The 16,922-nt window shown below is 42.3% G+C and overlaps 2 protein-coding genes across 12 annotated transcripts in view; one reads left to right on the top strand and one right to left on the bottom strand.

Moving 5' to 3' along the window:
- Positions 1–4,298, bottom strand: part of PROS1 (protein S) — a 35,919-nt gene extending 31,621 nt beyond the window's left edge. The window contains exon 1 of the mRNA XM_068421598.1: positions 4,009–4,298. Within this exon, the coding sequence (XP_068277699.1) occupies positions 4,009–4,087 (79 nt within the window). The 5' untranslated portion in view covers positions 4,088–4,298. The remainder of the gene's footprint in view (positions 1–4,008) is intronic.
- Positions 4,299–4,843: 545 nt separating this feature from the next.
- ARL13B (ADP ribosylation factor like GTPase 13B) overlaps positions 4,844–16,922 on the top strand; it is a 53,343-nt gene continuing 41,264 nt past the window's right edge. For 10 of the 11 annotated variants that reach the window (XR_011050185.1, XR_011050188.1, XR_011050187.1 and 7 more), the window contains exons 1-4: positions 4,844–5,041; positions 9,832–10,006; positions 11,099–11,169; positions 14,440–14,689. Coding sequence is in view for 8 of the 11 variants with exons in the window: in XM_068424015.1 (XP_068280116.1) it covers positions 9,948–10,006; positions 11,099–11,169; positions 14,440–14,689 (380 nt within the window). In the remaining 3 variants the exon portion in view is untranslated. The remainder of the gene's footprint in view (positions 5,042–9,831; positions 10,007–11,098; positions 11,170–14,439; positions 14,690–16,922) is intronic. The other variant, XM_068424092.1, reaches the window with a different exon arrangement.

Below are 16,922 nucleotides of genomic sequence, written 5' to 3' on the forward strand. Positions count from 1 at the left end.
CATTACTTAATTTTCACATATCTTGTTACAGTCATTTTATTGACTTTTACACAAATGGTGAACAAAAAAGTGAGTTGAGAAATGATACTAAAACCGAAAGATGTCTGTTTGCTTCAATGTTCTTTGTAGAGCACACAACACTACAGCAACAGCAGCTAAATTAGACTGCCTCGTTAGTTTAATTTTTGGACATACCTTGTGATTAAGAGAAAAATGGATGAGAGTAATTGGAAAAAGTCCAGCTCATAGGGTTAAAGAGCATGGCTGACATATGTTAACTGGAAAGCACCGCACTTCTACACCTGCCCTTCTTTCATCAGCCTTTGCACAACTTAACCTCTCAGACTAGAGCAACTGTGTGAGGGTCATGACACCTGCAGTGCAAACCAGATATGGTGTACAGACATATTCATTAATAGTCTACAAAGACAACCAATTCAAGCAGACACAGTCAATTCAGTACTGTTTATGAGCATGTAATACCTCAAGCCCAGAGTACCTTTATGAGACACGCCAGCAGCCAAGTGTCAGAGAACAGCCTCCCAAAGCCTGTGCGCTAACAGGAAAGAAAAACCTAAAAGGCTTATTAGAAAGAGCAGCTAATGAGGCCCAGAACTTGAAGTGAGAATAGCTTTCAGGTGACAGATGTAACCAAAACCATACCATCCTAAACACATTACTAAAAGTCTCTATCAAGTGATGGGGAACACAACTGAAACACTCTGAAGTGCTGCAACATTGGATAATGACACGAAGAACCCTTTCTGTTACAGCATCCTAGACGTATTTGATATGGGATAAGCTTGTCACTTCAAATTGATCTACTTGTTTTCCTTCTAGTAAGAATCCTTTCTGATAAGACCATAGGTAAGATTTCCTGAGCATAAGGTGGACCCTACTACAGCATACTGCTGAAGTTTTGAAGCACATCTTTATCTCAGAAAGCAACTAGCAAGTTGCTTCGAAGTGCAAGGAGGAGAAGCCAGCTTGAGCCCTTCCCCACTACTAAGTATATGAGCAGGCCACAGTCTGGTATTCACTTCTTATTTACATGTTGATCTACATGGTGGTCTTACTGGAGAGTGGACAGAACTCTGTAAGGTGAAGACTGATCCTCAAGAAAACCGCTCAGAGACAAAGAAGTCCTATCTTACTTTCTGGGCTGCCACTTTCAGAAATCCATGGCACAAAAGAAATGATTCAAGCCTGCTTTCCTCTTCTACTGTTTTCCACCTTCACAAACCCTAAGGTATGCGGTAAGTGCATCTTAAGGGTTGTTAACAATGTATTTCAAGAGCTGTATTTGAATTCTCTGGTTGTGATGTATCCTTCATACAGCAGTTACGAGGGGCAATGAATTGGAAACTGCTGTAGCTGTGGATCTGCTAGACCTTTTCTTTCAATCCACAAGCCCACCACTAACATATTGTCTGCTGGGAGACTGGCAAAAACCACAGTGAGATGACAGGACAAGAAGGGCCTCATGAGAGCTCTTCTGAGCCCTAACTGTACTGGAAAGCATACCCAGAAAAACATTTTGATAATTTATTTATCACCAACTGTTGCTAGCAGTGTCATTTTAATTAATTTGGGTAAATGGCTGTATTTGTTATTACATAAAAGCAGATCAATAAGAAGGATGCAGAAAGACCAACTGTTCTGAGGCAAAAGGAGTGACAACAAAATAGTACAATTGTGCATTGTACCTGCTGATTTTGTTTACGTTGGAGATTTCTACCAGCATAAGCATGCTGACATAGTTTTGGGGCAGAGGCTCTGTGGTGTAGATGAAGCCTAATTCATAGCTGACTTTAAACAATGTTGTTTTGACCTGTAGCTAAATCATTCTCATTTTGACACAGTTTTTCAGTAAATAAAGCACAAGAAAATTGCAAATGCGTGCAACGTTCTTGAGGACATTACACCAGGTATAACACTGCCCACCTCATGTTTTCAATACAGTGGGGTAATGGAAACAGGTCTTTTTTCCTACACAGCAGCCTTCTCCTAAGATGATTTCCTATGACTTTTGAGTTTAAATAAAACATGTAACTCAATGTAAATTCCATATTTTTATTGCAAATATTTCAATTCCAATGCACAGAATTAGTAGTGTATTTATTCAACTGGTTTTTCCTTACAAAGATTATGATAGGACCTTTACTACAAAAAAAAAAAAAATCCCGACTGCTGCTGCTGCCAGTTTGGTTACAGGAAACTCCAGCCCACTTCTGACCCTGCCAAACCAATAGTTAACCCTTAATGAACTCAGTGTGTTCATTTGATTATCATTGAAGGCTTATGGAATTCAATAGCCTTACAATTTCACTACGTGTTGTACAGACACTATGGAGTGATTATTTACCAAGCACCTGTTTAGAAGTAATGCTACTGAAAAAGAAAAAAAAATGGGGGGGACAGGATGAGATTCAATGGTTCCTCACAGCTGTTTTGTAGTGCAGATGCAACTATAAACCTGCCTAAGTGGGCTAGTTAAACATAGCTTAGAGCTGCTTACCTAATACCCCAGTTGTGGAAAGCAGTTGTAGCCTACTAGCGTTCTCTCCCAGACACTCAGAAGACCCGATAAACTGAATGAAAAGGACATTTGATGCCACTGTAGAAAGTGGCATCACCTTGTTCCTACAGCTGTTATATTGCAATATCAGCTCTGTAATTCCAGCGACTAGAGTCTCCCAAAATGCACATCAGTGACATAAGCTTTATGCAGCCAACAAAATAAAGCCAACCAACTGCTAATGTTTGTCTGTTCCTTCTCCATCTTACCCAAAATGTGTCCCTCACTGGATGTTGGATCAAACGCAGCTGCACTAAGACTAACAGAGAGGCACCTTTCCTTTATGGTTACTGAATGGTACACACTGCATTATTAAGACCTTTCTGTTCTCTCTCTTTTTTTCCCCTGTTCCAGAAATCCCTGGCATTGTTCAGAGCCAGGGATAGGGAACGGGATTACATGGACCACAGAAATTTTGCATGAGTAGGACTTCTAATTTCCCACTGTTCATAAAAGAGAAATCTGACAAGGTATGCAGTGGGGAAGATGAATGGAACAGAAAATGTCATGAAAACAGGAGAAAAGAACATTATGAAATATTTATTATAAATTTTATTTTTAGGACCTGTTCAAAAGTAAGTTATAAAATGAACTTTCATCTTTCTGTACCATTCCCTTTATAATCAGAATTCCTAGCATTCAAACAGAAACCTGAATAGTAAACATTAGTTTTTTCTTCTGTTTAATCATTAGTAAAACACGTCAGAAACTGGCTTACTTTGAGCTGCAATTCTGATTGTTCCAGATACACACTGTCCTCTTTTAGTGCTATGCTCAAAGACTGTAGTGTCGAAGACCTAAGCTTTGGTTTTTGTATTTATTTGTGAAAGCAAGTAGTTTTTACCCCGTCTGAGATATATGAACTTGTCAAGAGAGTCAGAGCTGCTTGCCTGGACTCCACAACGATGCCACTCTCCTCAGACCACGATCTATTCAGCATTTTCCTTCTAAGCGAATCCCGCACTATCTGAAGTCACGCTTTACCACCGAGCTCCAGAACTGCGTTTTCGGCTGCAAACAGCTTCCGAGCCGCGACCAGCCCCAAGTTACAGCTCGGCTGTAACCCCAACAGTAACCGCTGGCTTCGAGAAAGCAGCCAAAAACCGACGGGATCACGGCGCTCCACCAACGGGGCGGCTCAGTGGCACCTACCCGGTCGCGATGCACCGGACCGGTGGGGAGGGTCGCCCCTCGCCTCGGTGCTGCAGCGGCCGCCTGCGGCACTCCCCGGCCCCACTCCCGCGGGGAACGGCGCCGGCCCCCCGGTCGGCAGCCCGCCGCGGGGCCCCTCGCCCCCGGTCCCAAACTGCCCCCGGCGCTGAGGGACGGGCGGTCGGGAGCGCGAGGGGCGCTAATGGACACGGCCCGGGCGCCCCGGTCCTGCTCGCCCCCATGTCCCCCCCTCCTCCCTCCCGACTTGGCTCACTCACAGGTCGCGGCCTCCGCAAGGGCGATGGCCACCGCCAGGCCCGCCAGCAGCGGGAGGCAACGCCTGCCCCGCGGCCTCATGGCTACCGGGGGGCGGCCGGAACCAGTAACAGCGCCGTGACTGCGCGGCGGCTCTTCTGCGCGGCGGGGCCGGGCGAGCCTCTGGGGGTGGGAGGGAGGGGCAGGGGGGCAGGACCGTGTCCGGGCAGCGTTGCCCCGCGGGAGCGTCAGCAGGGCGCCAGGGACAGCGCCGCGGGCGGTTCGCGCCTGACCCGCGGTCGGGCCGCGCCGAGGGGCGACCCCGGGGGCGGTGGCCGGACACGCGGGGGTCCGCGGGCATCTTCACCGCGAGCGGCTCCCGGCGCGCCGCGCACAGCGAGCGGGAGGGCGCAAACGGAGGAGGGCCTGGCCCCAGCGGGAGAGGGGCGCGGCGGTGGCCATTACGGCAGTGCCGCGCCGGCCCCGGGCGCGCGCGCTATTGTTTACACTCGAGCGCGGGGGCACCGGGGGGAGCGTTCTGACCTCGCCCCCTTGCAGCTGATTGGCTGATCCTCCGAGGGAGCCGCCCCCTCCTATGGCGTCTGCCCTCTCGCGCCGCTCCGCCGCACTATCGGCGTGGCCTGCTTTCGCGCGCCGTTGCTGCCGGGAAGTTTGTCCCTTCCCCTCTCCCGTCGGCGGTAACCAGGGGTTACCGGCCTGGCTACGCGTCCCCACTGCCTCGGCGATCTCGGCTTCGACCAATGGGCGTCTTCGCATGAGCGGGGCGCCGGGCACGTGACCCCGGAGCTTTCGTGTGGGGCCCGGCGCGGCGGAGACGAGCGCAGCGCCGCGGCCGCCGCCTCCTTCAGCTCCCCGCTCCCCGCCGTCGGCCGCGGCCTCTCGTCACCCGGGGCAACGCCAGTCCCTCCGGCCGCCGCCGTGGCGGGGACGGGCTGCGCAGCGCGGAGCCCCCTGGGGCGCGGCGGGCGGGCAGCGCGGAGCCCTTAGCGCTGGGGCTGCGCGGCCTCGTTGCCTCACGCCTCCGCTGAGCGACCGGTGAGTGCTGCCGGGGGCGGGGGAGGGGAGCGGGGGGGGCGCGCAGGCAGCCGGCAGCTGCTCCTGGTTGTGCGGCGGCTGGTTGTGCCGCTCGCCGCCGGGGCCTGTGTTTCTAGAAGCGCCGTGCGCGGCGGGCTGCCGGCGGGGCGGCGGGAGGGAGGCGAGGCTGGCGTCGGGGTCAGAGCTGAAGTCGGGGCGGCCCGCGGTGTGGTGGGGTGCCGCCTTCGCGTGTTTGCCCCCACGGGGCAGGGCCCGGAGTAAGTCTTCCAGCTGCGCTCCGGTCTCGCCATATAGAGCACATCGGTGTGTGTCCGCAGGGCTGTGGGTGTTTGGCAGCCAAGTTTGTAAGGCTTTAAGCAATAGCGAGTAGATTTTCTCTGGAATGTGGGTTTTATAAAACAAAAAACCTACTCCCACAGTGGAAGAGACAAGCAAAGGAAACATGCCTGAACCGAAGTCTGGATATTAGGGCTGCTGCTTTTTGGGAACACGAGAAGGGTAGGAACGTGGCTGTGAAGTGCAGAAACTCGCTTGAACTGCTACTCTTGTAGTAACTTTTCTTTACAGAAGAACTGATTGTCTTAGAGCTATTTCTCACAAATATGGTTCAGGCTTTCAAGACGTTACGGTTCTTGCTTGCACTTCATGTACCTGTTAGCTACACTGTAATTTTGGCAGAGAGGATGGTGTTCAGATTTTTGCTGAATATGCCTTCTTCACTGCTTGATCACTTGGTTTGCTCTTCAAAATATAACGTCATACAACTAAAATAGTGTTCTTATAATTACAATTCAAACAAGTCAGGCAAAGAACATCACGGTAGGAAGTTAAATAATTAAACTTTGAGGAGGGTCAGCTTTAAATGTTTTTTTTAATTATGTTTTAAAGAAAGCTTGATATGACTGAAAAAATTCTCTACCATAAAAGCCATAAAAGGCAGAAGATTTAATGTGAACTCTGACAATGACATGTATAAAAAAGTGCTTGGTTTGTACTTTGATATGGAAGTAGATAAGCTTATTCGTCAGATGACTTTGGATGTTGAACTTGCTGGTACCCAGTACTTTGGATCACATAACATATGGGCTGCTAAGTAGCTCTTGATCTAAGTCTAGAGTGTAAAGAGTTAATACAGTTATCTGTCATGTTTTTCTCAGTCTCTGTAGTACACTTATTCTGTCCTCTTACCTAAAAATGGGATCTTTAATCTTAGACCTTTACACTTTACCTGCTAGCTAAATGGTATACTCGCTTAACTACACAGTTTTACGTATTTCTGAGCTTGTGGGCATGTTGGTTTTGCTTCACCTCAACAAGCATAAAGAGTTCAAGCTGACAGATAAAATATCTGGAACAACTTCTGAATGTTGTTAATGCAACATATAAAATACATGTAGTATGTTCCATATGTATTTCAGAGATAGATTTTTTTGTCTGTTGCTAGTTCAAGAAATGCAGCCTCTATGAAGTAGCATAACACAATGTGATTTGCCTCCCTACCATAATTTTCTCCGCAGTGTTGAATGCCCCTTCTTCCTATAGTGGCATATTTCCAAAATTTTTTATCTTACTTGTCACCTCCCACTCTTTGGAGTTTTGTATTTAAATAAGATTCCTCTGTTATGACATTTTTGTCCTTTGCTCTTCACCCTTTAACAAGTTTTCTTCATCTCATGAATCCCGTTTGAATGCTATGGGCCATATCTGTGCTTTAAAGCAATTTTGTGACAACCTGCAAAGCTAGACAATCCGTGTAATATGGGAGGGGAATTGTTCTGTGATGATGCTCAGGCACTGAAAATGTTACATTTCAGTCAGTGCATTGTTCATTGAGCTGTTACATTTTGCTTTTCAGCAGAACTAGCTGAAAATTTGTTCTCAAAGTTAGCTTTGTTTGGTACTTGCTTGTGGGTTGAGGCACCATACTCCACCGCATGTGAGGTTTTTTGGATTTTGGATTCTTCAGAGCCCAATTTTAATACTTGTAATAGTTGTAATCATCTTACTCTCCTTTTTAGGAACTTCTCTGTTCTTCACACACTAAGCTCTCTTGTGGAGAAGCTATTCTCAGGTGCTCCTGTATAATGGAATATAAATATTTAAAGAGTATCTGTTGTCTCTGCTGTGGAAGAAATCTGACCTGTTTCTGACATTGAATGATGGCAGATCCACACAAAGGCATCCTTGAATACAGCAGCTTCATAAGATCAGGAGGAGTATTCAGTTCCTACCTATATAGTTTATCTAAACCATAATAGTTTATTAGGGACAAAGTATGTTTGTTACGGATAGTTCCTCAATTTTTTTCTCACTTTCGTTGGCTAGATTGGGAAGATGACAACTTTGGAAAGTGATCATATTTAATTATTCAGTTTTCTGCATAATTTGAAATACCTTAGTTTGATGTTAGTTATCATTTAAAATATGAAAGGAATTTCTTTGGGTTTTTTTTAGGAAAAAAACGTAATTTTGAGAAACAAACTGTAGGAAACTTGCTGTGGTAATTCAAAGTGTCACTACTCAGTTATCTGCTCATGGAGACAAGTTAGCAGTAGGGAATATCTGTCTATATCTCAGCTGCTCTGATATGAATCCAGCTGGTGTTTTTTTTTAGCTTAAGCTGCTGATCAAAATGGGAGCTAAGATGATATGAGCCTATGAGCTGAGGTGATAGCACACGTTCCTTGTGCAGGGGTTGTGATAATCTCTGGAGGAGAGATTGGTGTGTCATTAACCACTATCCCCTGTCCCATGACATATACACAGATATTATTCCCCTGTTCCATAGCTCCCCCACCCCCATGCCCCTTCCCCAAATAAGAGCAGTTGATGACTTGGGTCCCATCTCTGGAGGTGGTCACTCAGGACAGGGGAAGTGGCATGTTGGATGGCTGGGTACCAAGACCCACTTGGGCTGAGTCAAGGCCACGCTTGCCTGGTTCCTCATGAGGCTCATCCTCTTTTTGTTCAAGTGGTTCCTGCTGTACTGTTCCTGTAACATAGAACTGAAATCATGAGTTATTTTCCCCCAAGTTTAAATCTTCTTGAGATATACACTGGATTTCCCCATCCTTCCACATTACCCACGAAGTGCACTTGGGTCCTTGAGGAAAGATAATCCCACAAATGGCTTTGCCTTTTCCCAAGGGAGGAGCAATGCGTGCTGCCTTTCCCTGCCACTAACAAGTACTGGACTTTAATATGCATTAAAGTAAGCAAGCTCAGTGACCAGCACAGGAGCCTGTCAGTTATTAACTATAACATGCTCAGGTCAAAGCTGTCATTATCTTGAGCCCCACATTGGGCACCAAGAAGGACTGTGGTGGGTTGACCCTGGCCAACAGCTAAAGATGCACCCAGTGACTTACGGGATGGGAAGGAGTTAGAAGGAAGGTTAGAAAACTTGTGGATAGAGATAATGGCAGTTTAATGGGGAAAGCAAAAGCTGCATGGTCAAGCAGAGCAAAAAGAGGAATTCAATCACTAATTCCCATCAGTGGGCAGATGCTCAGCCACTTCCTGGAAAGCAGGGCCTCAGCATGCTTAACGGCTGCTTGGGGAGACAAATGCAATAACCATGAACATTCCCCCTTCCTCCTCTTTTTCCTGAGCTATTTTTTGCTGAGCATGACATTATACAGTATGGAATATCCCTCCCATCAGTTGGGGCTGGCTGTCCTGGGTGTGTCCCCTCCCAACCTACTGGCTGGGGGAAAAGGGGGACAGGGCAGAGTGGGAAGAGAGAAAGCCTCAATGCTGTGCAAGCAGTGTCCAGCAATAGCCAAAATATTCATGTTATCAGCAGTGTTTTAGCCAAAAATAGAAAGGTCAGCACCATACAGGCTGCTGTGAAGAAAACAGCAGCCAGACCTAGTACATCATCCTACTAGGGAGGTTGTGGATATGAACTCATGAAGTAAAATTGCCCAAAGCTTGCACGTGTAAGGCCTTTGCCTGGACAACTACTGTTGTTCGCAGTAGGATTGTTGTAGCTGAATAACTAAGGGAGTTTTAAAGCTTTTGCATCTTTGTGTGCTTGACTGCATGATTTGTGTAAGCTTTATTGTTCCATAGCTGTGTGTGCATACGAAGAAATAAACATGCATATGATCACACAGTCATTCTCCATTGTTTGTTCCACAGAGCAACATCAGAGAGAGGATTATTGTGTTTCTTTCCCCTGCTTGAAGAGTAGGAAGTGGGATTGTAAAATGGTGGAAGTACTTGATACTTCTATTTAAATTAGTGACAATTACTAGATATTGAGTTGCTAGTTCCTCCAAGTACTCACTAGAGAACCCAGTTTCCTTGTTGTGGGATCTTCCTGTGTAAAAGAAATTGTCGGTTAAATGAATATACTTAACAGGTAGGACATTCTTTGTTTGCTTTTAATGTCTTACCCTGTTATGTTCTTACAAGCCTTACTTATGCTTGAAATTGGTCTTTGTTCTCTGTCAATCAGCAGAGCTGTGGGGTGTGTTAGCAAGGCAAGCACTGGAATTTCATAGCTTGATGTGTCTTACTGCTCTAACTTGCAGGTTTCCTTATGTGCAGCAGTCTTGCATTATTGTTTTGTGTAAGTACTGTGTTGTTGCTGGCCAGATATATCAAATGGGGGCAGATGTAGTGTGAGAGGATGGATAAGTGAAAGACACAATGCGACTGTCATGGGGCTGACTGAATATGACACACTCTGAATAGACAGACTGCTGCTAGAGAAATGGCTTGCCCTGGTTATGCATAGGGGCTAACTATGCATTTCTTCTTCTGTGTTTTGTTTTTCTTGATAGCAGTGACAAGACAACATCTGGGCCTCTGCAGTCCCTCTCCCAGTCTTCTTGGGTTGTTCTGGCCTGTCCACATTGTTTCTCTAGCTTTGGTGGCTCTGGATGGCTAGTGAAGAGGGATGTTCAGTCTAATGGCCAATTGCTGCAGCTGGTTAAAACGGTGGCAGGAACCTGTCAGGTAATCATGTGAAAGTATTTTACATTTCTGTGCTGACCTTCTCAAACTGTATTTCATGTGCTCTCACCTGTGTTTTACTTTATTTGCTATATAATGTTCTTTCGTATTTTTTTTAATCACAAGACAAAATCTGTCATTTTTTTTCTCTCAATGCGTCTTATGAACTTAAAAATGAAATGTTAATGACCTCTAATGCGGGTGTTTTGTTTCTGACTCCAGAAAACTATAAAGTTCAAAATATTGTCCTCCACATACTGTTTCCTCAAGTTGAGCATTATGGATTGATGCTAGAATGTTTATGCAAAGTTTATTTGTTTTTTATCTTACTGATTTAGTTTCTGCATTTTGAGATTCTGAAGTATAATGTGTTAAAAAACTTTGTTGTTAAGAGTAGACTGTAGCACCAGTGTAATACTAGTTTTCTTACTATTATCTAAATATCTTAATACCACATTTTGTGGGTAGCCTGGTGATCCATTCTCGCTTATGGAATTCTGCTGTTCTTGTTTGTTTCTGTTAGTTTTACTTTGACATCCTGCATCCTTTTCCCTCCATTAGCAGGGATGCACAGATAGTGCATAGTTTACAGCATCTGATGTTGTCTACACAAGTGTCGTATACTGCATAGTGTTGTTCAGATGCACTGGTTGAGACGGAAATAAATTTCTAGTATAGGCACAGCTTTGAGGCAGAGAGAGGGTAAAAATACAGGGGAACGGAAATTAAATTGCAGTAATTGTTAAAGAGACCATGACCACACCAAAAAGAGGATAAAATTTACAGTACTGTGAAATTAAATTTCAGCAGGCAAATACAAGTTAAAAGCAAAATCATTGTCTCATGTGAAACTTACAGCACAATATTAGACTTATCATTTCATATCTTGTTCTATCTAATCAGATGGCTTATCACATTGAACACCAGATACACAATTGTAGCAATGCCTGCTACTTGGTATTTTGATACCTATTCTTTCTGCTACTTTGTGGTAAATTTGCTATGCATGTATTAAAAAACTTAATAAAATAAGTGATGTCTAGCTAGAGGAAAAAAATATTTGAAATATCTTTTTTTTTTTTTCCCCTTATGGAGGAAGGTGACACTAATAATGGTGGGTCTTGATAATGCTGGTAAAACTGCTACAGTCCGAGGAATTCAAGGAGGTAAGCAATTAATTTTTTTATCATCTAAATGGAGCATTGAAAGAGAGAGTATAATTACTGAATTCCATCATTTAAATCTAAAAATATTGCTTCATCTCTTAATTCTCTCTTCTTCCCATATTGTTGAAAGAAAACTTCAGTGATTGTACTCTCCTCTGAGAGTGTGCTTGCCAAAGTGGGGATGTCATAGGCCCCATTGTGTGAAGACCTGCAGATGAGAGAAAAATTAAGGGGTCTTACCTTTGAAACATAAAGATCCTGATTTTTGATATCTGGCAAGTCATGCTAGGGTGACTTAAAAGTCGGTGCTTCGAGTCATGTGCTTTATGCTTAGGAGAAGTAGCAGAGCAAGCTCTACATTTGCTCTTTGGCCACTGCACTTAACCTCGTGTTGAGCTAGTGTAAACCAAATCAGTAGTAGTTCAACAAAGTTGCTACCATTCTGCTACATCTTTTTGAAAGGTAATAGTATGGTGTAGAGGCAAGGTAGATAGTATGGAGAGAGCTGCCTCTTGAGACTTTGCAGCGTTATAGCCCTTAGTCCACTGGGACAGAAAAAGTTAGTCCATAGAGGTGTTTAATTATCTTGGAAACACCGAGACCTAATGTTTGGAGTACCTTGGTGCTTGTGTGCCTTGAGTTGACCACTGTATTGTTAACTGTGCAAAACGCTAAATTACAACAAAATGTGTTCTGGGTTCTCGCTTAAATTTCATGAGCATCATAGCGTATCTTTGGACTAGAGGAAGGTTTTTTTCAGTAGTTCAATAAATAGCTGAAGGAACATTGTAACTACAGGCAAGCTGTCTGTCTCCATCAGTTGCTTTAAGTGAAAGTAAGTGTAGCACAAAAACTCTGAAGGCTGTAGACCACATTCTAATTAATAATTATTAGGAATTAATGCAGTGATACAAAATATTCTGGTTAATGATATATTTCACATCTTAGTATACCTTAGAGAAATCAATGGACCTGATTTTTTTTTTTCCTTGTGTGCATGTGCTGAAATCGCTTTCAGGTGAACATCCAGTAGCATGCATACGTCAGTAAACCTTATATAAAAATAAGTGTTGTAAGTATGTATAATGAGGTAAAGCTTCAAAAGAAGGAAACTGCATGTGTATCTATGTAACATAAAGGGTGGTTCTAGTGATACATATTTTATATCATTATTTATCACCAGAAAAGCACTAACAATTTTCTAGGCACTTACTTAAGTAAGAGACCACTTGATTTTGAAGGGTACTTTGCACCATCCAATGACACATGCAAGCAGGATATAATTTGAGATAAAACTTGTGCTTGTGAAAACAAAAATTCACTATGGCTTTTTTTTTTTTCCTCTTGTGGGGTTGTCTTTCTAAACTTTCATCTTGTGTAATAACAAGAGTGTACTTAGTAGTGTTTTGGCAGACTTGGGAGACTCCACCTCAACTTTATGTGTTATGTAAGTTCACAAACTTGCTAACGTGTAACTAAATTTGTGAATATTCTCTTATTTATATTCCTTATTCTTTGCCCTGAAAACATGAATGATTCGTTATTTAGCCTTCCATTCTATTTCAAAATCAACTTTAATGCCTTTATCAGCTAAATGTGACAGTTATTTCTAAAAGTCCTTTTTTTCCTGCGAAAAATGGGATAAAGATGGGTATTTCTAAAGGGGAACTCCAGGAAAAGATAGTTCTGTCTTCTCTGACTGTTTCCTAGGGCTTGAATAGTCCTTGCCTTAGAAAGCAAATTTAATTTTCCTTAACAGGGCTTGCAGAGATTGGAACCTTCAGTTAGTCTTCAGGGTTGATAAAACCAGTATTTTTGGCTGTGCACCAGTCATGCAGCCTGTAGGAGGAGACTGCAGTTATGATTGCTGGGTTTTAGCAGAAACCAAATATATTTCAGTCCTTAGGACTCTTAAATGTGGGCAAATCAGCATGGTCACCAAATTCATATTTGCCAAAATGGATCTGCAGCTTTTATGGCAGACCCTGTTTTTACATTGAAGACTGTTATTAGAGAACTTACTGTACAATAGGAGCAGGTGTTTCAGCAATATCCCTTACATTCAGCACCATCAATAACTTTCACCCTTAACCAACCCTCATGTTCACATTGTTTTCTCTTGTAAGAGCACATACTTACAGCTCACAGTGCAAAACATTCTTCAAAATAAAGTCTGCTGAGTTTTGAAGCTGTAGTTTTTCACAAATGGGGGTCCCAGACCCTTCTCTTGCTGGAGTCTTGGCTTACACTGTTCTGGCCAAGGGGTCTATTCTGAATCCCCATTGTGGCTGTGTGTGAAGGATTCTCTCAGAAAAGGAACGTGGTAGTGGAAGGCTGACAGTGATTTAGCTTCTGCACTGCTCGTCAGAGCTCAGTGCTTTTGACCATGCCTTCATTTCTTCCTCTCAACAATGTGAATTTTACATCTGTTTCTCTTGCCTTACGCTGCCAAGCTACATGAAACAGTTGCAGAGATCCAACTAACTTACTCCTGCAGGACAGCTTAGTGGTGTGAGGCAAGTACAGGCTTTCTTTGCTGCCCAGAAAGGGAGACAGCAAGCAAAAGTGTTAAATATAAAGCTATAGTTGTTTTAGCATATTGCATGGTAAACTCAAAAACAAAATAAAAACAAACAAACGAACGAAGGCCAAAACCTGATCTTGAATAAAGGGCATCAAGTAGTTTACATCTCAGAAGAATGTGGTTTCAATCACTTCATCTCAGCCCTTGGTTTGAACTTTTGAAGCTGTTTTGGCAACCATGAGGGAAAAAGAATAAATTCGGCAGAGCACAAGGCTTCCCAGGTCATAACCCATTAACTGTTTTGTTTGTTTTCCTTCTCAAACTTGGATTAATACCATGCAAATGCTATGTAACTGTTCAGATGGGAGCATTGGTAGTGAGGAGGAAAGTAAAGCCTGCAGTGCAGTGAACACCACTGCAATTCAACTGTGGTATTAAATATTAAAAATTGCATTTTTGACTCTTTTGGGTTTTTTGTTTTGTTTTGTTTTTTTTCCCTGGTGCTCCTGTCTAAATTAATGTAAAGTAACTGGTTGAGAGACTAATGTGTTAATTTGAAATTACCTAACGAGAGTGAAAATCTTAATGTAAAAAATATATAGTTAGTAATATGCTGTCACTTAACAGGGAGGGTTTGCTCCATGTTTTTAAAATATGAATTTTGCTACACAAATCACAATGTAGAATCCTCCTTAAATAACAAAGGACACTTTTTACTGAAGGCTTTCTTCTTTGAACTCTGACAGAGTCTCCTGAAGACGTGGCTCCAACAGTTGGGTTTTCCAAGATTGACCTTAAACAGGGACGCTTTGAAGTCACCATCTTTGATTTAGGAGGTGGAAAACGAATTAGAAATATCTGGAGAAATTACTATGCTGAGTCCTACGGTGTAATATTTGTTGTGGATTCCAGCGACATTGCAAGAATGGAAGAAACAAAGCAAGCCATGACAGAAGTTTTAAACAGCCCTAAGATATCAGGAAAACCTGTGTTAGTGTAAGTAATGTTAATAAATGTTCTCCTAATAATCAGAAATTTTGTAAATTTTGACCTTCAGTACACCTTCTAAAGAAGTATTTATGTATAGTATGAACATCAGTGTAAAGTACACTAATACTACTGTAACTTTTAGTGCTAAACAATATTACAATTGTAATTTAAGTAATTGATGTAGGCCTAAATGGTAACAATATTTTTACACTACGTTGCCATGTCAAAATTCCAAAGCCTTTAACCTATCATACCATTGCAAGTAATAATAGAATTTTAAAGAGGTAAAGAAACCCAAAACTAATAATATTATTATTACTTGAAATGGTATGATAGGTTAAAGGCTTTGGAAGTTTGACATGGCAACGTAGTGTAAAAATATTGTTACCATTTAGGCCTACATCAATTACTTAAATTATAAATGGTTGATTGTATTCTGCAATACCAGTAATCTCTCAGCAATAAATGTCTTGTTCACTTAACACATGGTGGTGCTGCTGATACATGATCAGCAAAATCTCATTAAAGAAGGCTTACTTTAATAGTATTTGGCATATGCTTTGTTTCAGTGCATGTGTTTTTTTTTTTTAAAAAAAAAGTTAAAGTTTCAAAAGATCTGGAGACATTCTTTCACAGAACAGATAGATTCATGAACTTCTCTGCTTACAAAATAGGTTGTGTAAAATATTGGAAATAACATTTTATTAAATTCAACCACACAAAAGGTCTCTGAGGACAAATAGCCTTTTGAAGTTAAATCATTTTAAACTTTCATAGTTTATTTTCTATCAGGACAGTATCTTTATGTCTGGTGGGCATAAGACCTTCATAATGCACTAATTACACAACATTTCTATGATATCATAAAGAATGTGTAAAGCTAAGGGGAGAGGCATCCTACTTTAAGGAGTAGTGATGCTCTGGTGTTTTGAGGGTAAAACTGGCTAATCTGTTTTGATGAAGTGGAGTGTATTTCAGCAAGCTAATAGTATGTATGTTGAAAAATAGATTAGATTTTAACTTACATTGCTATCTGAATGTTAGTAGTACAGGGAAGGCAATAAAACCAACTTAATGCAGCTGGTTTAACTCAAATCTGTTCTGAAAATGCAACTGTGACAGTTCACAACTGTGCAGTGTTTATTTTTCATAGAAATCTCTATGCCCTAATCTCATAATAGAGTTTATTTGGGTGGCTGGCTATACCTGCAGAGAGCCCACTCACTTCCCTGGGATTTGATCCTGCTTTTCAATCCATGTCAGTAGCTAAGCAGAAGGCAGAGTGTGTTAACTGAGTCTAATGGTGACTAAACGAAGTTTGTTGATGTTATTGCCTTCTAATTGATTGAGCCTTAAGCCTTTGAACAGAATTTGCTCTTGCAGTGTCCCAGTTCTGTGGAGGAATCCAGCAGTTCTTTGTTTTATGCTCCCTCGAGTTACGAATTCTTTCCTGTATTGTCTTAGTTTTCTGTTTGGTGTCTGTGTTTGTGGCGTAGCTATGCTACTCTTGGCGTGTTCAGATCATGTAAACCCTAGAATTTGTTCCAGTATTTGAAACACTTTTTATATTGTGAAGCCTGCAAGTTGTGAAGCAGGAAGGCTTGGTCACTAAGCACTAGTGTTTGTGGTATGGAAATGGAGTGCTTAACAAATGAGATCAAACTGGTCCCATGCACCTTCCCTTCCATGAAGATGCCTTTGTTTGGAGATGCAAATCCCTGTCACTCATACTTGCCAAATAAGAGTTCTGGGGCGTAAACTTTTTTCCCTTAAGTCCTGAAAAATGAAAATGTATCAAGAACAGAATAAAGGAAACAGCAGATTTCCACATTTGTGGTGAAAGTTAGCCTTTTCTAATATTTCCCTCTTCTAAGGATGTTCAGCTTTTGTTTTGTTTTGTTTTTAACAATGAGATACTTGGTATCCACGTAGCAAAAAGTTCCCTAATATCTTGCTAAGTTTCTAAGTAGTGCATTTTAGTCTGTGCACGTACATGTGAAGGATTTGGATTAAGAGTGCTGGTTTTGAATACTTTTAGAAAATTGGTAGTTCAATAATAATTCCAAGAGGAAATAAAATACAATTTGTTTAACTGTACTAATGAATAAACACATTCCCTAATATACTTGCCTTTTTTTGCATGCTCTGACCTCTTTCACTAGTTCCTGAAGTCTCACCTTCTTTCTCCTTCTCTCTTCTTCCTCTGTTCAGCTGGTAAGCACATGCTGTGTCTGGTTGT

Source organism: Nyctibius grandis, chromosome 2 (assembly GCF_013368605.1).
Source record: "Nyctibius grandis isolate bNycGra1 chromosome 2, bNycGra1.pri, whole genome shotgun sequence".
Taxonomy (NCBI): Eukaryota; Metazoa; Chordata; class Aves; order Nyctibiiformes; family Nyctibiidae; genus Nyctibius; species Nyctibius grandis.